Source organism: Mesoplodon mirus (genome assembly GCF_964341445.2).
Source record: "Mesoplodon mirus genome assembly, chromosome: 3".
Classification (NCBI taxonomy): Eukaryota; Metazoa; Chordata; class Mammalia; order Artiodactyla; family Ziphiidae; genus Mesoplodon; species Mesoplodon mirus.
In genome coordinates, this window is record NC_138978.1 from 152,942,212 (window position 1) to 152,965,006 (window position 22,795).

The following is a 22,795-nucleotide window of genomic DNA, read 5'->3' on the forward strand; positions in this document are numbered from 1 at the left end:
GGCGCCGGAGCCCAGAAAGGTGAGCACTAGCTCTCCGGTGGGACCCGTGGGTTGCTGAAAGAGTTAAGATGCCTCTTCCCAAATCCTGGCCCTCCCCATCCCTGCCTCTGCCCTTGTGGGTTTAATGAGAAATCCAGGCGCTTCCTAAGAGACTGTACAAATAACTTCTAGGGCGCCACTAACTCATTCAGCAGAAAGAGACCCTGAGCTGCCAATGCTTTAGGGCAGATGAGTGGAAAGAAGGTGGTTTTTATAGCGTCAGGCGGACAGCAGGATTTTGTGAGGTTGAGTGTGAGCTCCGCCCCCGCAGCAGAGCCGAAAGAGCCAGGATCCGGCCTCCTCAACCCCTCTCTTCACAACATTTGATTAGGAATTTGGGGGCGGGCCCTGGCCTGGCACAGACACACACACTCTCAGTAGACACCCTCACTCCTCTCCCTCTCACACGCTCTCCAACCAAGGAGGCCAGACAGAGAGACGTGGTCATTCTCTGAAAGGTTCAACTCGAGGTAAGTCAGTCATTTTACTTCAGGTTTTGTCCCTGGTAGTTCCATAAAGGAACAAGAGCAAGGAGGCTGGGGAGCAGGGAAAGGGCCGGGCGGAAGGAGTCATTCGTCCTTCTCCCATCTGGGCTGTGTCCCAGGATGCTGGAGCGGGGAAAGGGGAGTAGAAGGAAGAGTTTCCAACATGCTACCTTTGTCCTACAGTTTCTTTCTGTTGTTGGGGGACATCCAATTCTCAGGCATGAAAAAGTGAAGGGCCAGGTATCTAGCATAGCCAGCTCTGCCCTACTCTGCTCAGAAAGCCCACCATCCTAGCCCTGTGTCCCTGCAGTCTCTCTTCAGAAGGGTTGTGGTAACTAAATTCTGTTATGAGAGCGGAGAGGGAGTTTTGTGTAGTGTGTGTGTGCGTGCGTGCGCGTGCACACGCGTGCTTGTGTGTTGCTGGGGTGAAAGGGAAAGAATACACAGAAATGTTGAGACTTGACCAGGTCCAAGGAGCTGTGAAATGGGGATCCAATTCAGGTGAGGAAATAGCTCTGGCTTGACCTCCTGGACTCTGACAGAAGGGAGAAATGGTTCTCTAGAATGGAGAAATGAAAGAACAGCAGTAACTCCTGAGTAAGCCTCCCCCAACTCAGAGAGTGCCAGTCCTAGAAACTCTCCACCTTACAAAGCTCTGAGCACAGGAGGGTCTCTATCATTGGGGGTGGCGGGGGTGAGGATTTAAGAGTATAAACCCTGGAGCAACATTGCTAAGAGATGGGAGTAGGGTAAAGAGAGGAATAAGGTGCCACCAAACCCTTTTAGCGGTCATGATTCCAAAGGAGAGTCAAGTGGGCAGGATGCACAGCCCTGGAAGGCTGGGTCTTGAAGAGGAAGATGGCTCTTGTCTGCCACGGTGCCTAGTCTGGAAGGAGAAATGGAGACAGAGGCTGACTGTGCCAGCCTCCAGACAGCCACCGTGATCCTGCAGCAGCCCAGAGCTGAGCACGGAAAAATGTGCTACTGGTAATGGGCCATTCCATCCGTCTTCCCCTGGCCAGTGCCAAGGCCCAGCCAGCATGTCCAGGCAGTGGGTGGCTGGGTTGGCCCCTCAGAAACACTGTGGGTTCTTTGTCTGAGGCTGCCTGAGGATGAGCCAGGGGCCTCGCCTCTGCAACCCAGAGGCTAATGGAATAAAGTGGGCCTAAGGGAATTGCTTTCAGGGGACAGAGAGGTCTGACAGAGATGGTGGCCAGAAGGTGACTAGACTGTCACCATTAGGGTCCTTCTCATTGGTTCATTGGATTTGATGTTGGCTTTTAGACTCCTTTCTTTCTCCTGTCCACGGTTGCCAACCCCAGCAAGGGCCAATAGCAACGTGAATGGCATACGTGACTATTCCCAGACCAAGAAAGGTTCTAAGGTTTTCTGCCCAAGGGTGACAATCACCCCGCTGGAAGGTACCCATTGCTCACAGGGGTTATGCAGTGCTTTGGCTATAGGTATTCAGAGTAAGACATCCAGCCTGATATGCCACCCCATGACCCCTCATCTTCCAGTCCTTCAGCTTCCCTCTCAGGTGACACCAAACCCACACTTCTCTCTAAGCCTACCCGGCTCTGATCTCGCTAGCATAACAAGCTCGAAGGCAATGGGCTGCCAGGAAATGTGGGGGCCTAGATATGGAGCCTGGTAATCCAGAGGTGGCTTGGGATGGGAGAGGAGGATGCCAGAATCCCATTCTAAAGCCATGTTCCCTTGGGCATACTCAAGAGTCTTCAATTCCTGTTCCATTGTTTGATGTTCCTCATTCATTCTCTTGGTCCCATCTGCCTCTTGCATAATGTCCATGGGGGAGCGTGAGAAGTAGTAACACTTTACTGGACAAGTGCACTAAGACTTGCATGCACTCAGTGCCCACTCTAGAAGACAAGTGCCATACCTGGGTGGCAGTGGCCCCAGTCTGGAGGGAATCTGTAACTGTTACATGAAGACCCTGTGCCAGCCAAGCTGCATGTGTAGCCACAAACTGCCAACAGGAGAGTTTCCTCACCAGCAGACTGTTACAGATGCTGGCACCGTTACAGATGCTGGCACCACGAGCCCAAGCCTTGTGGTGGCTGCAGGGGGACCACAACCTTCCCCACAGACTCAAAACAGAAACCCTCTGCCTTGCCAAGTAGTTCAGATCTTCCCCTTTGAGATCTCAAGCCACTTCTGGATGTCTCCCAGAGATATGGAAAGAGCCAGAGGGCTTTTTCCTTGGACTCTTGGGAAACATTATGTCCTCGGGAGTCCAAACTGGATGTGAATTCAGGCCTAAAGAGCACCCACCACTACTACCACTCCCATGGGAATTGCTGTGGCCTTTCTAGCTCCCCCAACAGTACTTTCAGGTTGCTAGAGGTTCCTATGGACCTGCCCTCCCCCCAAAATGCAGCACCTCCATTCAAGGTCCTTCTAATCTCAAAGGCTATGTTTCTGTGACTCTATGACCAGAGGAAAAGGCACCTAGCTCCCCGCCAGACAGCCACGTTTCCGCTGGACCAAGTGTGCAGAGGCGGCACTGGGAGGGGGCCCAGAGGCAGTGACAGCGAGGCTCCTGCTCACAGCTGTTTGCTGCTCAAGTCAGGTCTGCAGAGCTCCAGGACTAAGGCTCACCTGTTCTGCCTCCCTGCCTCCCCAGAGTCTCACTCACGTCTGCTTACTCTGTTCTCTCCCCCTTTTTGCAGAGAGACAACATGCAGTGGGCTTCCCTCCTGCTGCTGGCAGGGTTCTGCTCCCTTTCCCGGGCCCAGTATGAGGAAGACTCCCACTGGTGGTTCCACTACCTCCGCAACCAGCAGTCCACCTACTACGACCCCTATGACCCTTACCCTTATGAGCCCTACGAGCCTTACCCCTACGGGGGAGAGGAAGGTCCTGCCTACGCCTATGGCTCTCCATCCCCACCAGAGCCCCGCGACTGCCCCCAAGAGTGCGACTGCCCCCCCAACTTCCCCACAGCCATGTACTGTGACAACCGCAACCTCAAGTACCTACCCTTCGTCCCCTCCCGCATGAAGTACGTCTACTTCCAGAACAATCAGATCTCTTCCATCCAGGAGAGCGTTTTCGACAACGCCACTGGGCTGCTCTGGATTGCTCTCCATGGCAACCAGATCACCAGTGATAAGGTGGGCAGGAAGGTCTTCTCCAAGCTGAGGCACCTGGAGAGGCTGTACCTGGACCACAACAACCTGACCCGGATGCCTGGCCCACTGCCTCGATCCCTGAGGGAGCTCCATCTCGAGCACAACCAGATCTCGAGGGTCCCCAACAATGCGCTGGAGGGGCTGGAGAACCTCACGGCCTTGTACCTCCAACACAACGAGATCCAGGAAGTGGGCAGTTCGATGAAAGGCCTCCGGTCACTGATCTTGCTGGACTTGAGTTACAACCACCTTCGGAAGGTGCCTGATGGACTGCCCTCAGCCCTTGAGCAGCTGTACCTAGAGCACAATAATGTCTACTCGGTCCCCGACAGCTACTTCCGGGGGTCGCCCAAGCTGCTGTATGTGCGGCTGTCCCACAACAGTCTCACCAACAGTGGCCTGGCCTCTAACACCTTCAATTCCAGCAGCCTCCTTGAGCTCGACCTCTCCTACAACCAGCTGCAGAAGATTCCCCCAGTGAACACCAACCTGGAGAACCTTTACCTCCAAGGCAATAGGATCAATGGTGAGACTCTGGCAAAGGGGAGTGGGGAGGGCCGTCTGCTGCATTGCAAAGACCCAATTCTGAGTGCTGGGGGCAATACAGAAGAAATAGAAGTAGGGGAACCAAAGAGTACCAATGAAGTAAGCTGAAAACCCTGCCATACCCCTGTACAAAATGGTACATAGTGGCATACTCTTATACTACACAGCAGTGCTAGGAAAAGTCAGTGGGAGAGTGGGTTGGTATGGAAGAAGACTTCCCAGAAGAGGTAAGTCTCAACCTAGGTCTTGAGAGATAAGCGGGCATGGGCTGGAGGAACACAGGACTGAGCCCTTCTGAGAAATGCAATTGCCACAAACAAAGGGACCAGTCATTTAACAGGCCACCTGGAGGGGGGCAGCCAGGAAATTCCTGTGTCTAAGAGGAAGGGGTCATGTGTTAAGCAGTGAGAGAGGAGTTTGGCGAGGTTTGGGAGGGGGCAGTTCATAGACAGGGGGATTTAAGTTGAACTTCTATGGTCCGTCTCAGGAGGAAAGTGTGCTGTTAAGAAACCTTGCTATCTGTACTTTCTCACTGACCCAGAAGAGGATGAGCTCTCTGTTTCCACCTGATCTACTCGTGCCTCGACAGCCTGGTCTTGTGTTTGGATGTTTATTTGCTTTTTAAACACAACAACTGGTGGACAAGAATTTGTAGCCTCTCAGAGATGAATGCGGCACTTGCTCTGGTTGGTTCTCCCTGGAGTACTAGGAGCTGCTGGTGGCAGGGCAGAGGCCCCCTAGGGTAACATGAGCCCGACCACCGCAAAACCCTGGGGTGGTGGACAAGGACAAGGGCTTCTTGTTTTCCAAGCTCTTCCCAGAAAAGGCCTAAAGTGCTGCCTCTCTGTCTCCAAGAACTAAAATCTTCATTTCAGATTGGATTATCTAGTTGATTTTCAGCTCCCTCTCGGGATCTTGTGTTCACAGTGTGCTTACATTACCCCAGGGCCTCTGATACCTTAATCCAGCTGGAAGGTAGAGCCAGATTTTAACCGCTCTTCCTCTGCAGCAAAGTACCCCTCTCCCTGGGGAATGAAGGACTCATTAATGACCATCGGCAAAGGTAGAAGTAGAGCCTGCTGAGAGCAAACACCACCATCAAAGCATGGATAGGGACTGAGTCCACAACCTCTCCCATCAATACTTTCTCTCCCTGTGCTCAGGGAAAAGATCAGTCGTTTGGCAAGATGTTAACGAGCTAGACAGCCCTCTGAGTGAGAGGCACCAGTCCCAGAGGTTGACTGTGAGGCGGGCAAGGTGAAGAGGTGCCTGGTTCTCTAGTTGGAAGTGCAAGACACCAACCATCAAGCATAGGGCAAACTGTTTTGTATTTAAAGTCTCTCTTTCTTTGGGGGGGTGGGGGGGGTGGGGGTGCGGGTCTTCCTATTCCCAAGGCAGGGTTCTCTGGTCTCTAAGATGTTGCATGCTGCAAAGGGTTTGACATTTGCTTGTAGCTGTCCATCACCCCACCCAGAAGTCACCACTACTTATCTGCCGCCCATTCTAAGTACAGGAGGATCGTCACAACAGAAATGTCATAGTGTATACTGTGCTTTATCAGAGTTTGACCTTGAAAATGTGACAACAAAGAGCAGCTGTCATGGGAGAGAAGCCGTTAGATATCGCCTAACTGTACAGTCAGTGAAACTTGGGGTGGGAGAGTCTCCGTTGCAGCATCTTGTCACCCTGCCTTCTTGCAGAACCACATCTGCCGCTCAAATACAAGGCGGTTCACCCCTTCCCTTCCAAAAGCTCTGCCAAAGATAAAATCACTTTAGTCGAGTGTCTCAAGGTCTTGCAAGAAAGTTGTCCCTTAAGTCAAACCTAAAAATGTCCAGTGTCTACCCCAAATCCCTTCTTGTGCAATTTAAGCCAAAGTCCCTTTGTCTGGTTATCTCCCTCTTAGTCTTCTTTTGGCAAAACAACACCAACTCCTTATTTTTCTTAATTAGTGGATTAATACATGTAAAGTGCTCGGTTCGCCTGGCACATAATTGAAAAAGCGCTACATAGTAACTATATTATAAGCTTTTCTTCTCACTGCCACTTTGAAGTTGCCAGGTACAGTTTTGTTCTGTTTTATTTTTTTCATCGCAAAGATGGGGAAACTGAGACACAGAGAAGGAAAGGCAATCTCTTTAGGTCACCTAGGTCTTGTAGCATAGCCTCTACCATCAACATCAAAGGACTGAAAGCCAGGCTTCTCTAGCTGAGAATGGAAGGAGTATCTCTCTGATTCAGACCACCAGCAGGAAAGACAGTTCTCCAAGCTCAGACCCTCGCCTGGGCAGATGTGAAGGAGGTCACCCTGCACAGCTGGTCAGGGACCCAGAGCAGGGGTGGGTGGTGAAGGTGGGATATTGAAGCAACCCTCTGAGAGGGGAGCTAAAAGGACAGGAGCTGAAGGGTGTGCAGTGGAATTAGGCCCAGCTCTCTCCCTCCCCCTTCCTTCTTCCATTAGCATCTCCCTCAGTTTTTCCAGCCTGGCAATAGCAGGAAACACAGCTCAGAATGTTATTCAGTAGCTCTGAGATCCAGGGAGCAGGGCGGGTATACCAGGAGAAATTTGGAAAGACTTTTGTCAGAATTTAATCTGGGATGGAAAGTGTCCTCCAGAGTCTCCAAGCAGAAGCCCCTGTCCTATTCATGAGCTTAGGGGAGATCCACAGGGGGGCTCACGGTGCTCAGCCTGTGGATAGAATCTATACACGCTGTGTGTTGAGCAGCCCCTAAGTGCTCAACAGTTGGGATCCAGGACTTTAGCAGGCAGTCTGAAGGCCCCAGGATGGTGTAGAGAATCTCTGGTGGAACCTCTAAGTGCAGTCCCCCGACGGGGTTGGAGGTGATATTTTAGCTGGGCCACTTTACTTCTCCCCAGCCCAACTCACTCCACCTGTTCCACACAGACACCATAGACCTGGCCCCTGGCCTTGGCTCTGCCCCCAACCTGTCCACCTGGAGGCCACTTGATCTATTCCCTGGTACCAGAAAGGAAACATCCAAAAGCATTCCAGGTCTCCACCCCCCTCCTCTGAGTGCTCTCCAAAGAAGGGCATTCCCTGTTCTTCTCATTATTCTTTGGGGCTGGGTTTTCTATCTTACATTTGCAGTACAAGTTAACTGGCTGCATGCAGCCTCACCCCATCTCCTCTCTGTCAGTCTTGACAGAGACTGAAAACAATTGCTAGTGCTAATTTAAAAAACAACTCCTTCATCTATCTAAGCTCTCCATACTGTCTTCCTTGCAACCTTCACATTCATACCCATAATCTCTCCATCCACAATGCCCTCGAAGGTCACCTCTAGGAAGAGAGTCAGGAAAGCCTTCCTCCCATTCCTCCTGCCCAGCTCCAGGCTGACACACAGCTCCTGACCACTGTGGCAAGCAGAGGAATGCCTCTGGTTGAAGCGAAAGCAAGCCCAGCTCTGGGTCTGCCTAAGTGTTACAACCTACGTAGACCCGACAGGTAACCTCACCCAAAGCCCCTTGGACGTGAGCCGCCTTCCTGACGCTCTCACACACAACGTTGAAGGCAGTCTCTAGGGGCTTCAGCAGCTTCTCAGTGGTGACTCTGGCTGTCCTTGCTGGAGTTTTAGCTGAGTTCTTGGTTTTTATCCTTCAAGTTCCTGACCCAGTAGGCTAGAGACAGAGGTGGTTGATTTGTCCAAGACGACAACCAGAGGGAGAACAAGGTGAATGGTAGCAGAAGGATTTGCGTTTAAATCAAACAGAACTACTGTATCAATTAGGATTGCGTGGTTGGGAGGGAAAATCTTCAAAAAAGGGTACTTCTTTTGAGATTACAAAAAAGGAGGCTAAACCACATCATATTAAATGCGGGACGCAAGGGAATTATTTATTTGACTTTTGAGCTCCATAGAAGCCCTGTTCATCTCTCAGTTTGCATCTCCTTAAACCTCAGGGCCTTGCTCACTCCTTTGCCTTTACTCAGAATGTACACGGACAACGCCCTCAAAGCTCTGCACGCACAGACACTTGTCTCTCAGTCTAGATTTTCTCTCTTTAATTTTCTGCCACTTTCTCTATCTGCAAAGTGTTAGGAAATATTCCAGATTTAAGTCCCTGCATTTCCCCAGTCTTCCTTCTCAAAGCGATTCGGAAACACCCTCCTCTCCAAAAGCAATCAAACCTGCTAGGGTTCGTCTTTGACTGCCTTCTGCTGCCACCTGCTGCCCACAGATGGGAAAAGATCAAGGCCTGGCTGGAAGGACATTCCCGGGCATTCCAGGGTCTACAGAGAGGGATGGGTATGAGGTGGAGCTACGCAGGCAGAGACCCCACTCTGTCTCTGGTTCTGCCCACTAATTGGTGCAAGTATGACTCCGATCCTGGAAAGTGCCTGCCCCACCCAGCCGAGTTCCACCTCTCACATTAGAAAAGCTTCACAGAGGCTGTCTGGCCTCACTGCGGACCCAGGTCCCTGATCTGGGCTTCTCCGGCCCACCCCCGCCCCTCTTGTTCCCACAGAGTTCTCCATCAGCAGCTTCTGCACCGTGGTGGACGTCATGAATTTCTCCAAGCTGCAGGTGCTGCGCCTGGACGGGAACGAGATCAAGCGCAGCGCCATGCCGCCCGACGCGCCCCTCTGCCTGCGCCTCGCCAGCCTCATCGAGATCTGAGCGGCCCACACACTGGGCACAGGGCCAGAGCCCCCATGCCCCTTTGCATTTGGCTTGATGGTTTGGTTTGGCTTTTGCTGGAAGGTCTGGGACAGACCATGTGACAGAGGTCCACGGGCTCCCTCTACAGTCTTCTTCCCTGTAGGCAAGTTTAGGTGGAATCAGGGCACAGGCAGCCTTCTTCTGAGGGACGTGAAACTCTCCTTTCCAGGACAGAAGTGGTGGCAGAGGGAGTAACCCCTGAAGTCCCAACCCCAGAAATCTCATTTCCCATTCTTCACAATGATCTGGTGCCGTGAACCCTGAAATTTGCTTGAGCAATAGTACATAACCTTACTTTTTAAACAATCACTGATTCTGTCTGTGAGCAGCGCTTGACAGCTCTCCCATGTGCTGGGCTAGTTGTGCAGATACTCTGGGCTCCCACTCGCTGCTTCTCAGTATATATCTCTCTGGCCAACTGCCTCCTCCTAAGTCCACCTCATCCACTCAACACTGCCCCACAGACACCTCTTCTCTGCCTTGGGCAGAGGCATATGCTCATCTGCCCAGTGCCTGTGCAGAGAACTCACACTCGTGTCTGAGGTTGGAAGGACACCAAGAGTCACCTCTACACCAGAGGTCACCAGTATGATGACCATGTTCTTGGCTTGATGTGGGAGGAGAAAACCAACCTCAGGCTTAGCTAAATGTATGGGGCTATACTTTAGCAGCTAAGCAATTCTTTGAAGGTGGATCAGACTTCAAAAGAGGAAAGGCCGTGGACTCAGCTGGAGACTAGTTTGGGCTTGACCAAAAAAAAAAAAAAAAAAAAAGAGGAAAGGCCAGATTCTGCTTATCATCAGCATCCATAATGGAGGCAAACACACCTCGAATTGGCTGAATTGAGGAAGCAGCTCCAGTAGTTTCATTCTTAGCCAGCACTCTCTGCATTCCCAGCAGGTCCCTACTTGGGTCTTTATCTTCAAAGGCAGAGTCCATGCGGATCTCAAAGCATGAGAGAGGTAATTTGTCCTCTCCTTTTATGCAAGCAGAAAGGTCTATATCCTGATGGGAGAGACAGACTCCAACCAGCCCTGGATTTGCCAAAGGAGGAGGCTGTGGTATTGATTGTTTTGGTATCTGAACTAATTGTTTTGTCCTAAGGCCACAGTTAATAGTACCAGCTCTGGCTGGAGATGCTCATTGGGTCAGTGAAGCCCAGGACAGGCAGCCAAATCTTGCCTGTACTGAGCACAGAACCCTCTGCTTTCACATCTCTGAGCTACACTCTCATTACTGAAGATGGCTGTTGCTTTATAGCTTAGGTGGAGAGCAATTAATTCTTCCCATTTCTGAAAGTAGTGTTGTCTGGGGACCTAACCCTCCTGCTCTTTGGGGTACCATTGGGATGGAGCCATCCAGGCAGCCATGGCCAGGGACTGCTTGAGGACAGCTAGCCCTAATCTGCTCCTTGCCCAGATGCCATTGTATCCCTGATACAGTGTATGCTTTGAAGCAGTTTCCCTGAAAAGGGAAGGGGGGTATACTTGGACTGCTTCTTGACTCCAGACCCTGAAATCCACAAAAGCCAAACCAGCTCATTTCAACAAAGGAGCTCTGAGGTGAGGGGCAAGGCTGCCCCTTGCCCCAGGGCTCTTCAGAAAGTATCTGCATGTGAACACCATCATGCCTCTATAAAGGATCCTTATTACAGGAAAAGCATGAGTGGTGGCTAACCCAACTAATAAAGTTATTTTACAATTGCATCTGCAAGAATGGAGTCAATTAAGGCAGACACAGAAGGGTTACTTTATGGGGGTGGGGGGTGCTCACATAAGCCTCAGACTGGAGGAGCCCACTTTCTCATCTATTCTGCTTGGGTAGATATAGCTAAGAGGTTTTTAAAAAGTCACCTGTATAAAATCTCTAGTTAGCAAACTCTGTGCTCTGGAAGTTCTTCTTTAGGTCTAATTTCAATCTCACTAGCTCCATATTTCCTTCCATTTGGTCCCCAAGAGATAAAGAAAAAAAATTTTTTTTCAATCATTCTATCATTTTTCTCCTTCAACCATCCTCCCTTGTTTACCCAGTAATTATGGCGCTGGTGGGGCCAGAGTATATTGTTGTCTTAACCGCGCCTGCCCTCTAGTGGCAACTATGTAGAACTGAGGGCAGTCAAGTACTGCAAAGCCAAGTTGGGCCTGGAAGAGGAAAATAAGCATTCAGTAGCCCATCTGCTCTTTCATTCAACTTCTCAATGCACATTTCTTGAAAGCCTTTAAGAGCTAGGCTTGTGCTTTTAGGACAATTCACTATTTTCTAATAGAGAAATAACCACAACTGATATTTACTGAGCTAAATATATTATTTACTGAAGATATTCACTAATATATTCTGTGAAATTCTGTTTCTAAATCCAGTGCTTCTCAAGAGGGTAGCAGGAGTGGATTATCCATCAGGCTCTGATGGATAAAAGTTGTCTCTTTTCCTTTAAGCTACCATTTGATCAGTACTTATGTGTTAGGTATTTTATTTATGTGGCTTCATTAGCATTCCTAAACATTCTATGCCAGAGGTACTATTATTTTCACTATTTTATATAGATGGAGAGACTGAGGCACAAAGAGGCCGAGGTCACCCAGGAAGAAAGCATCAAGGCCAGGATCTGACCCCAGGCCATCTCTCTCTCCAGCCTGTCAGTTTTGCTATACTGTTTCTACTGTGCTAGCCTGAAGATCTCTGTGTTTCTGGTGTATGCAGAACTGCTAGGAGTGTGGGGGATGCTTGGTGGTAGATGGGGTCTCACAAGTGGGGGGAGGCCATCCGACTTTATTTTTTGTGGACGTAAATCTATTCTGCTAGCATTCACAGTCCCTTTATGAATTTTCCAATTAAAATTCACTCTTCATCAATAAATATTTACCACAAGCCCTTGGTCAGGCACTGGGGATACTGCATACAATAAAAGCAAGCCTTCCTTGCCATTGGGGGGTTTATAATCTGGTGCAGTGACAAGCAGTGAACTAAAGAGTCACCCCAAGGACCACATAGTTACAAACTGAGAAAGGGCTGTGAAGGAGATGAGGATGGGTCTACATGAGGATTATCAAGGAGCCTGACCTAGTCTGGAGGATCAGGTGCAGATAATCAGATACGGAGGGAAAGTGTACTTACCTAGATGAAGAGATGGGAGGAGAGTCCAGCAAAGATAACACCATGTATAGACCTCCTAATGCAGGAGGAAGCTTCCTGGACACTGAAAGACAGCAAACATGGCTGGGGGCACAGTGGCAAGGAGCAACGAGGCTGGAGCTGTAGGCAGGGGTAAAACCATCTACTGCCTTTATTCTCTTATTTCAGACACAAGTACCAAAAAACTTTACCAACATTCCAAAGCCCCGGCTCAATCTCACAGTTCTGTCTTCCAGCAACTAGTGGGCAGATCTCACTTCGCACCATCAGAGCCTTTTCTGAAACTTTTGAAGGCAGCAATCCATGCCCACTTTCTCCCATTCGGCTCTGATCAGTACCGAGCCCCAATGGACACTTAACCAATAATCAAAGCATCAGAAGGTATGGTGTAACCAGGGAGTCTTGACATTTGTGGACCCCTTTGGCAGCCTGCCAAAGCCTATGGCCCTCTTCTCAAAATGTTTTTGAAGGTATAAAATAAAATCCATTGGATTCCAAAGGAAACCAATTACAATGAAGTACAGTTATCAAAATGTATATTTTAGATCATATATATATATATATAAATGTTTGTTTATTAATGTCATAAATAACGAGATCCAGCAACAAGTCTAAATAACTACAATCATTTCGAAGTGCTAATGAGCATGAATGTATGTATTTTCAATAACTGTAATGTGATATGAAAATACCTGTAATTTCAGTTGGGGACAAAGCTTCAGGTTGCTAATACTGCAGTGACTTGTTACCTTCATAATTGAAGGGAATGCTAAATTTCAGTTAGCAGTGTGAAAAATGAACATTCAGTGTTTTCTCATCCAAGTTCTGGGACCCTCTCTAAATTAAGCCATGCAAAGACAGGCAGAAAGGCAGATCATAGAGGAAAGGCAAGAGGAGAAGGCAAATCATGGTCTTGTCTCTCTATGAGCACAGCTCAACCATTCAACAAATTTTTTTCTGTATGCAAAACCCTGAGCCAGATAATGTCAATACTTGGCGCATTTAGTGTATGAAAGAATGAATGTAAAGGTCTCCAGGTACTTGCCGTGGAACTTTGTGGAGACAAAAATAACTAACTTGCATTACATCCACAGGGGAAGTAGAGAGTTGTTTGTGTCTTTAAACTTTACAGAGTAGCACTTTCTGTATTACTCTGCTTCTTTCAGTGAACATTAGGTATTCAAGATTTATCCATATTGATTCTTGTAGTTCCAGTTCATTCATTCTAACCATTGTATGAAAACACCTAAATTCATTTCTCTATTCTCCTTTTGAGGGACATTTAGATTATTTTCAATACTGTAATGTTAGAAACAAATAATGCAGTGAACATCCTTTTATCTGTCTTTTTTTTTTTTTTTTTTTTTTTTTGCGGTACGCAGGCCTCTCACTGCTGCGGCGTCTCCCGTTGCGGAGCACAGGCTCCATGGCCGTGGCTCACGGGCCCAGCCGCTCCGCGGCATGTGGGATCCTCCCGGACCGGGGCACGAATCCGTGTCCCCTGCATCGGCAGGCGGACTCCCAACCACTGCGCCACCAAGGAAGCCCCTTTTATCTGTGTCTTTGAGATTGCATTTGAGAGTCTCTCTCGAGTTTACATCAGGATTTCTTAACAGTGCACTACTGGCATTTGGCTCTGGATAATTCTTTGTTGGGCAAGGGATGGGGGGACAGAGTGGACTGCCTGTAGGATGTTTAGCAGCATCCCTGGCCTCTATCCACTAGATGCCATTAGCATCTGTCCCCTCCCCAGTCCAAATCAAAAATATCTCCAAAGTTGCCAAATGTTCCCTGGGGGGGTCAAAACCACCACCAGTTAAAAACTACTGGTATATATGCCCAGGAGGGAACTGCTAAGTCGTGAAATATGAACAATTTACCTCTACTAGATTCTGTCAAACTGCTCTCCAAAGGGGTTGTACGAATGTGCACTCACACGAGTTGTACCTGAGCCTCCATTTCCCCACATCCCCGTGACGCCAAATACTGCTTCGGACTTTAGTAATTTGGACAGTCTGATGGATGAGACTTGGTATTGATATTTATTTTAATTTGCATGCCCATCTTTTTTTTTCAGAGATGATAGCAATTACACTGATCTATTCCTTCTTAGAAGCTATGCTGAGCCTTTGTTGACAGTCTCCAAAAAGGAAAGGAGCTAAATCTGCTGGTCCAGCACAGAGAATCTGGAGCTGGAATCTGCCTGCTGAGCATGCAGCAACAGAACTGGTCCTCCACCCCATCCCACACTAGCTCCCAACACCAAGAAGGCTGGGGGGAGCCCCAAATGGGACACAGCCCTCTGTGCTGTGGGGAAATGTGAGCAACTTGCATCTTTTCTAGTCTACCTGGCCATGGGAGCAAATACAGAGATTCGAAGGGATAGGGAGGTGGTCTCTCTTGCCGGGTACAGGGGGCTGGGAATAATAGTACCCTCAGTGTCCCACCCAAAGCCCACCCCACAGGAGCTGCTGTAGCTACAATGGCTGGGATGGCATCTGTAAGCATTGGCAGTGGGCAGGTGCAGATGAGAAAGCGTCAGGAACAGGTAACTACATGAACGGTAAGTGAAGGGCAGCATCAAAGGTGAGCATCTCCCCAAGCTCAGGTCACAAGGCATCAGGCCATGACATGAGCACTGGCAAAGGCAGCAGTGAGGATGGCTTGTAAGACCCCACACCCCACCAAGGATAGAAAGAGAGAGGTAAGAGGCAAGCCGTTGTGCTAGCTGCAGTAAGGCACGTCCACCTATTGGCTCCATTGTCACACCACCAGATCATCCTTTACTTGTAAGATAGAAGAGGATACGTGGGGGATCTGTCCACCTATTGGCTCCATTGTCACACCACCAGATCATCCTTTACTTGTAAGATAGAAGAGGATACGTGGGGGACCCACAGTCAATACGACACATCATTTCATGTGTTAGTTGAGCAACCTGGTTAGACTGTAAATTCTTTAAAGGTAGAGATCGTGTCATATGATCCCTCCATATACCTCACAACAGTTAGCACAAAGCTGGGTTCATAAGTTTTTAATAACAACTGTTGGATCGTATTTCTGGGAGCCAAATGGAAATAGGAGCATAAAATGGACTTAATAGCCTGTGCACACACCCACACCCACATAAACACACCCCTTTTAATTTCCAAAAAATATGAAGTGCTTTCAACAGTATGACCCCAGTTATTTTCCCAAAATATCTATAAAGTAAGGAGACAGGTCTGATTCACCTACTTTACAGATAGGGTAATTGAGACCTAACACTTTTTATTGACTTGCCCCTAATGGCATATACTCAACACTGAAACCCAGGTCTGCTGGCTTCCCATTGAACTACACCCCAGTGCTGGGTGCCCCTTGCATCCTCCCTGTCCCCGGCATCTGGCACCACTGAGGTGCCCCAGACACATCATTGCTTTTGTTCTTAATAATGCAAAACATCAACAAAGGCCACTTCTGATATCAACAGGGTATGGCAGGTGATAGAACATGGCAGGATAACCACTAGGGGTCTGTGAGCACTGAATTGCCAGCCTCCGTGTTTACTGAAGAAAATCTATGGACCAGTGTGTAGCATTTGGGGGAGAGGCAAAGACTGCAGAAAAGATGAGTCTCTGAGCAACAAGAAAGGACTTCAGTGGAGAGTTTTGGGAAAAACTTAACAATCACACCTTGGTGTTAATGTAAGTATATGGAGAGGTCAGGTAGGGCACTCCATGAGTCCGTGAAAAAAAAAAGGAGAAAGTTAAATCCTATTAAAATGGGATTATTGTAAATCCTCAGATGCTGCTGTTCTAAAATTTTTGAGAGGGAGGAATTTGAAGAAAAGTCCTTGACTCTGAGCTTCCACTGCAGGGGCACAGGTTCGATTCCTGGTTGGGGAATCCCACATGCTGAATGCGGTCAAAAAAAAAAAAAAAAAACCTTGTTAAGAGAAGTCCTTGAGGAAAAAAGAATCCTATCTTGCCAACAGATCTCTCCCTTCGTAAAATCTATGAGCTAAAACAGGACCTATGTGAAGCCTGGGGGCTGTGAGACTGTGCTAAGTTTTATTCTGAGTCCTAAATTGCTTTACTGATAGTAATTTTAAATGTCCCTAGAATCTAGCTGTTATCCCTAGCACCTAAACCAAGAATGGGGGGCTGAGATTAACTGTGGGGAAGTAATACTCATTCCTTCTTTATTAATATCTAAAATAATATCATTTATTAGGCATTATGTGTCAGGCATTTTCTCATAATAATGCAAGGACGTAGGTGCTATTATCATTAGCATTTTTCATTGGTAAAAACTGAGGTTCAGAGAGGTGAAGTATCTGCTCAAGGTCACACAGCCAGTAGCAGTGGCAGAGCTGGAATTGTACCCTGTCACGGTCTCTAGAGTCTTAATCTTGGTGCTACTGTGCTAGGTTCTTTGAATATGTATGTGCGTATGTTTGTGTGCATTGAGGTGGGGGAACAAAGTTATTCAAAATGCTTTCTCTTACAAAGCTTGCAATGTATGTCCTCAGAAATGTATACTGTACTAAGTCTAGGAGGTTGGTGCCAATAGGTACAGTGTAATAAAGCGGATGATTAATTTGGTTTTAGAGGATGGGTGACTGGTAACACGGCCCTAGGAGGGCTTGCGCACACACAGATATACAAGAAGAAAACGAAGAGGGCCCGAGTAACAAACTTGGGAAAACAAACGCCCAAATACAGAGGGACTTTGGAGAGAGGACCGAGGAGGTTTCAGAAACCCGGAACCTCCAAAACTGCTCAAGAAAGGCTGCACCAGCCCTGCAGTCGGTCAGACTGTGAGGAAGGCCTGAGAAATGGGGGAAAGACCTAAGCTTTAGGGACTCGAGACGCTCTAGCAGCAGGTGGCGGGAGGGAGGGGGTCCCGGCACAGAGGCCGCCACTCCTCGGCCCCTCCCCCGTCTGCCCTTTCCTGGTGAAAGACCCGATTCTCCGCTCCCTACCCGCGTAGCACCTCCACTCCGAAAACGCGTAGTGTCCCGCCTCCCCCACCCCCCGCCCCTTTTAACTCCTCTCTGCCAAACCTCGACATCAAGGAGGGCTTTGACTGGTCCGCTGTGCCCCACGGCCAGCCAATCAGCAGCTTGTTACCAAGGTGGGGGCTTCCCAGAGGGGGCGGAGGCTGCGGCACCACCCGGTTGCCAAACTAGGAAAACCAACTAGCTAGCGCGTTTGGTCGCGGTTCAAGGTCCCAGCCAGCTTCTCCGTAGGGACTGAGGGACGTGGATGATTGGCCGGGGGCTCCTCCCTCTGCCCACATCCGGGAGGGAGGGAGCCAAACACCTGCCTGCCCTCACGCCCCCAGCCTCCCCGCAGCACCACCCTTGCTGTGCACGTCTGAGTCCGGGCGGCCCGCGCGGGATCATCCTCGGCTGTCCCCGACTGAAAGCCGTCGCCGTTGCCCCCCAGGCGTGTTGAGGACGGGAGAACTGCCTCGCTGGAAGGTGCAGAAAACAAGCCCACCTCACACGTTTGAGGCCGACCAGACTGAGAAGTTCAGACAGGCTGAGATGCTGTATTGCACTGTGTGCCCCACAGTGACCAAGTGACCAATTCATTCCACATGACCTTGTGGCCTGGGCGGGGCCAGAGTAGGGAAAGCCCCAAGAAGTAGAAGAATCAAATCTCAAGTCCCCTAACCCCTTTGAATTGGTCCTCCCATCAGTAAAATAGGGCTAACAATGATGCCTAAACTGTCACAAAGCAAGGGTCTGGACCAGAGGGTTTCAGAGCCCCAGGTCCTGGAGCTGTTTGCTCGCCCCGGTGAAGGTGGAAGAGGGATGCAGGTGGGAAAGGGGGGCTACCCGAACAGGACTACTATTTTTGGAACAGCAAAGACCACATTTCCAACCGTAGCTCATTACAAATGGGAGAAAGGATGGAGGCAAATCTACACCCTTACCAAATTCCCCTTTGGCCTTGTACCCAATTCCCAAATTCCCTGTTTCTCTCAGTTTCCATTGTATAGCCTATATAAAGGCCTCCTGATCTGGTAATGGTAATGACAATAATATTTAATAACACTTATTGTGTCCTTACAAAGAGCCAGACACTCTTCTAAGTGCTTCAGCTATATTAATCTCCTCAAGAATACTGAGTGGGAGCAATTTTTCATCCTCATTTTAAAGATGAGAAACTTGAGGCATTGAACAGTTAAATAACTTACCTGTGGTCGCAGAGCTAGTACATGGCAGAACTGAATTCAAATTGAATCTGACTAGTACGTTTCTACCTAGGGACCTAGGGCCCCTGTGCTCTTGGGGGCACAGACTGCCTTTTGAAGCATCCTGTGCCCCAAGAGCAGGACCTCCAATTATTTGCTTTCTCAGTATTTCCACAGACTCAGTGTATGGTCTCGCCTTATAAAATGAAGCTAGATAAAATGGTGAATTTTATGTTGCAGAAGTTTTACCACAAGTAGAAAGAAAGAAAGAAAAGAAAAGAAGGAAGAAAGGAAGGAAGGAAGGAAGAAAGAAAGAAAGAAAGAAAGAAAGAAAGAAAGAGAAAGAGGAAGGGAGGGATGGAGGAAGAGAAAATCCTCCTATCCATCTGCCCAGTTCAGGTCACCATTGAACCAATCTGGAACATCCCTAAGTGCCAGAAGAGAAGGGGTAATCCCCTAAGCTTCACAGTTTTGTTGTGTGTTTCCAAAATGGTTCCCTCTTAGGGCAGATACGAATTTCAAAGTTGGGGAGTGGTGGGCAGGAGTACAGAAAGGAGAGGCTGAGAGCCTGCCCCCAGCTGGTGTAGGCAAAGACTATCCACAGGGCCTGCTTGGGTCTAGAGGGCAATCTCTGTTTCACTTCCCCTCCCCCATTCTCTTACTCCCTGAACCCTGACCTCTAGCTCAGTCCTCCCTACCTCCCCCACCCCCACCCTCACCCTCACCCATCCTGCACCCAGTTTCCAGGTTCCCAGCAACTTGGGCACACCATCTGCCTGTCCTCCCCCTTCCCCAGGGTCTTAGCTCCTTTTAGTGAGCCCTTTAAATAATTAAATGCCCCAAAGCCTCCCACACACTGATCCCAGCTCCTGGCCTGGGGTGTTATTCAAAGACCAGGAGCTGGGCTGGAGGGCTGCCAACCCTGTCATCTCTATTCAGCTCCTTTTTTTTCCTGCTCAGCTGCTGGGTGGTTAATGGGCCTTTCCTCCTGCTTTGGCCCCTCTGCCTGCCAGCCTAGTACGCAGAAACCAAACAAAAAGAAAAAAGCTGTAAGGGACTGATGGGGGTGGGGAGGGAGGAAGACACCAGACCCACCTCCAACTGGGAAAGGGATGGGGACAGAGGGTGGACAGAGAGGGCCAGAGCAGCTTTTCCTGCTCCTCATCCCTGCAGAGGAGCTGGGGCCACTCCCTCTAACCCTGGGGAGCTGTTTGGCCGAAGGGGGAGGGGGAGGGGGATGTGACCAGGGGAGAGGGCTGGAGGTTGTCAATCACTTGGGTGTTTTGGGGCTTAGGCAGCTTCCTCATGCAAATCACCCTAGTGAATCACTCAAAGTTTGGTCCAGACACAAAGAAGCTGCTTCTCTCACCCGCCGCCTCTCTCCACTGCACTACAGCAACCCCACCCCTAGCCAACCAAACAAAAGGCCCGAGCCCAGCAGTGCGTGAAGGAGTGAATGGGCGAGATCATCCCTGGTGACGTCCCACCAGACAGATGGCAACAGTTGCCCCACACCAGTTTCAAGCCTCCTTTCATCCTTCTGCCAGTCATAAAGGAGAACAGCCTCCATCCCTCCAAAGTCCATCAGCTACTCAGAGCCCACCCAAAGACAGAATGGGGGTAGGGGGAGGCTGCCTGGGAGCTGGAGGTGAGAGGGGAATGACGTTGGACGTTTGGCTGGAAAAGAAAAGGGTTGTTCAAAGTGCTGGCACTGGGGCCAGCCTGCCCATCTGTTTCCCTCTGGGGAGGCTCTGCCCCCACACTCCTCCTCGGCTTCTGTCCAGCTCTGTGCAGAGCCAGGATCCCTGGGAATGGAGGCCTCAATTTGGGGCAACAATGCTACACTGTGGTAGCTTGGGGCTTTGTGCTTTGAAGGCTTTCGTTCTGTAAAACTCCCTTGACTGGGCATTGTTTTGCCTCTCAAAACATAGGGTTAAATTGAAAAATCCAAGACCTAACAGGTGGAGAACAGTGGGATCTGGCACTCTGCCATTAAATAATGAATTTTGAGTTGTTCTAGAATAGGATTCTATCAAAATAACCCATGTGTGCTTTCAAACATTAAGAGGCTAGGTGGAAAGAAATGGACCAGGAATCAGGAGACTTGGCTTCCATGCTCAGCTTACCATCTGCCTGCTGTATAATTCTGGGCAAGTCATCTAGCCTGTCTGAGCCTCAGTTTCCTCTCCATCAATGGTAAAATCACCCGCCACCTCTACCTCCCAGAAGAGTGGAGAGTAAGCTGGTGTGCAATCCAGTGCTCTATAAACAGGACAGGCTGTGAAAATAGGAGGTTTTCTTTTCTTTTCTTTTCTTTTTTGGTGGGATCTTAGTTCTCCAACCAGGGATCAAACCCGTGCCCCCAGCAGTGGAAGCATGGAGTCTTAACCACTGGTCCCCCAGGGAAGTCCCCCATGGAGGCTTTACTTTCAGCTTCCCCACAGTCATAACTCCCAGGAGGTGGAGTGTTGAAACATTTTTCAAAGTGCTTCACATCTATTATTTCATGAGGCAATTGAGACCAGAAAGGTCTAGGGCAATGCAAAGATCTTTTTTAAAGAGTAGAGGTGAAGGCTCCCCTGGCCCCCTAATCTCCTGAATCTCCGATTTCTGTCTCCTTCTCCCTCCACCCTCCAACATCAGTCCAGTCTGTTTTGGAAGGATTAATGGGAACTCTAGGTTAAGGTGCTAAGAGATCTCGACAAATTCAGAACAAAAGGGAATCATTCCCTATGTCTTAAAACAGTGAAAATGTATAGCATATGCAAAGTTATGATTCTGAGGCCACAGGTCTGCATTCTTCGGGGCTGAAGGCCCCCGGTTGTTCTTTCTGCAGAAGAACTGAGCTGTGGTGCTGGGGGTGAGGGGTGAGGGGTGAGGGGTGGGAGTGGGCATAGTCGCTCAGAGCTTAGGGAACAGAGCTCACCACTCTCCTCCTACCTGGCTCCATGCCCTGCTCCTCCACCCACCCACCGGACCTCCTGTTGTTTGAGTTGGCCAAGGTGCCTGTGCTCAGAGCTGTTTGGGCACAAGATAATAAAGGCATTTCTCAAAACATCTGTCTTTCCCGATCCTTGCTTGAGCTAACCTCACCCATCTCTAATCATTTCCATTTGTCTAGCAACTGTCTAAGCACTTATTTATGTAGAATGTATCATTCTATGTAGTTCCATTAATTTGTATTTAATCACATATCAGGTTTTTTTAAAGGAATTTTGCCTTTTAAAAAATTTTTATTTATTTATTTTTGGCTGTGTTGGCTCTTCGTTTCTGTGCGAGGGCTTTCTCTAGTTGCGGCAAGTGGGGGCCACTCCTCATCGCGGTGCGCGGGCCTCTCACTATCGCGGCCTCTCGTTGCGGAGCACGGGCTCCAGACGCGCAGGCTCAGTAACTGTGGCTCACGGGGCTAGTTGCTCCGCGGCATGTGGGATCCTTCCGGACTGGGGCACGAACCCGTGTCCCCTGCATTGGCAGGCAGATTCCCAACCACTGCGCCACCAGGGAAGCCCCACATATCATTGTTTTATGTACTGGCATTTATGATTATCCCATCAACATCTTTGGATTGACAACGCACTGAGGACAAAAACTCTCACCTCTGCCGCCCCCCCCCCCCACACTGTGCTTCTCACAAGGACCCATCTCTGGACATAAGAGAGCCCTTACTCCAGGACACATTGCCTGCCTGCCAAACTGAAAACTCAAAACCATAAATATGTCCTTCAAGCTGCACGTGCAGCTGGCTCTGTGCTAGAGCCCAGATACAGACCCTGGACTCCAAGACCTGCGTTGACCCACTTCAATCCCTCCTATTCAAATAACACTGTAATCTTAACAAGTGGTTTTACATCGTGTTCCGCCCTCCTGGGTATCTTTGAAGCTCATCTCAGGACACAGTCAGGGTTCCTTTCTCTTCTCTCCCACCTGGGAGGTGCCATGGGAAAAGTCATGGGAAAAGCCTATTGGCGACTATGACAGGGAGATTATTTTCCTTTTACAAAAACAAGAAAGCCACTGAGACCTAAGCCTCTACCCTGAGCAGGTCCTAGTAAGAAAGGAAGTGGGTCACAATGAGCACAAGGAGTTCCTGTGTTTTGCACAAGAGCTGGGAAGTCAGCAGCTGAGGATGAAGCAATCCATCTGGCTGATTGGTCTCTATTGGATCAGGATTTCTCCATCTGGAAAGAGGCAAAGGGCAAAGGAGAGAGAGAGAGAGAGAGCCCTATGGGGTTGGGGGGAGTCCACTGAAGTGTATAGACTAGACTGCTTGGTTCCCCAGCCCTTCTTGCTCTCAGTTTCATACCCAGGTACTGCATTAAACCCAGAAGCTACAGTGGGTATTGAGAAATACCAGAGGTGATCTCTAGAACCTTCAAATTGAAACATGACACATAAACAAAAAAGAAATTCAAGGAAGACATACACAAATAAAAGATCATATACATGAATAAGCGAGGGAAGAGCAACTTCTTCCTATAAAAGTTTAGAGGGTTGTTATAAAATCAATCGAGGCTAGGATAAGTGGCAGGATTTCAGAGGACAGGCAAGCTGAGTTTGGACATAAAATAT

At 49.1% G+C, this 22,795-nt stretch overlaps 1 protein-coding gene across 1 annotated transcript; it reads left to right on the plus strand.

The window, feature by feature from the left end:
- The first annotated feature begins 250 nt into the window (after positions 1-250).
- Positions 251-10,614, plus strand: FMOD (fibromodulin). Its single transcript, XM_082612915.1, has 3 exons — positions 251-509; positions 3,218-4,205; positions 8,715-10,614. The coding sequence occupies exons 2-3, from the start codon at positions 3,227-3,229 to the stop codon at positions 8,864-8,866; spliced, it is 1,131 nt and encodes a 376-aa protein (XP_082469041.1). The 5' UTR covers positions 251-509; positions 3,218-3,226; the 3' UTR covers positions 8,867-10,614.
- The last annotated feature ends 12,181 nt before the right edge of the window (positions 10,615-22,795 follow it).

Bases quoted from the DNA above. Each gene is read 5' to 3' on its own strand.
- FMOD (XM_082612915.1), top strand. From the start codon at position 3,227: ATGCAGTGGGCTTCCCTCCTGCTGCTGGCAGGGTTCTGCTCCCTTTCC. The intron at 4,206-8,714 runs GTGAGACTCTGG...TTGTTCCCACAG, and splicing joins CCAAGGCAATAGGATCAATG to AGTTCTCCATCAGCAGCTTC.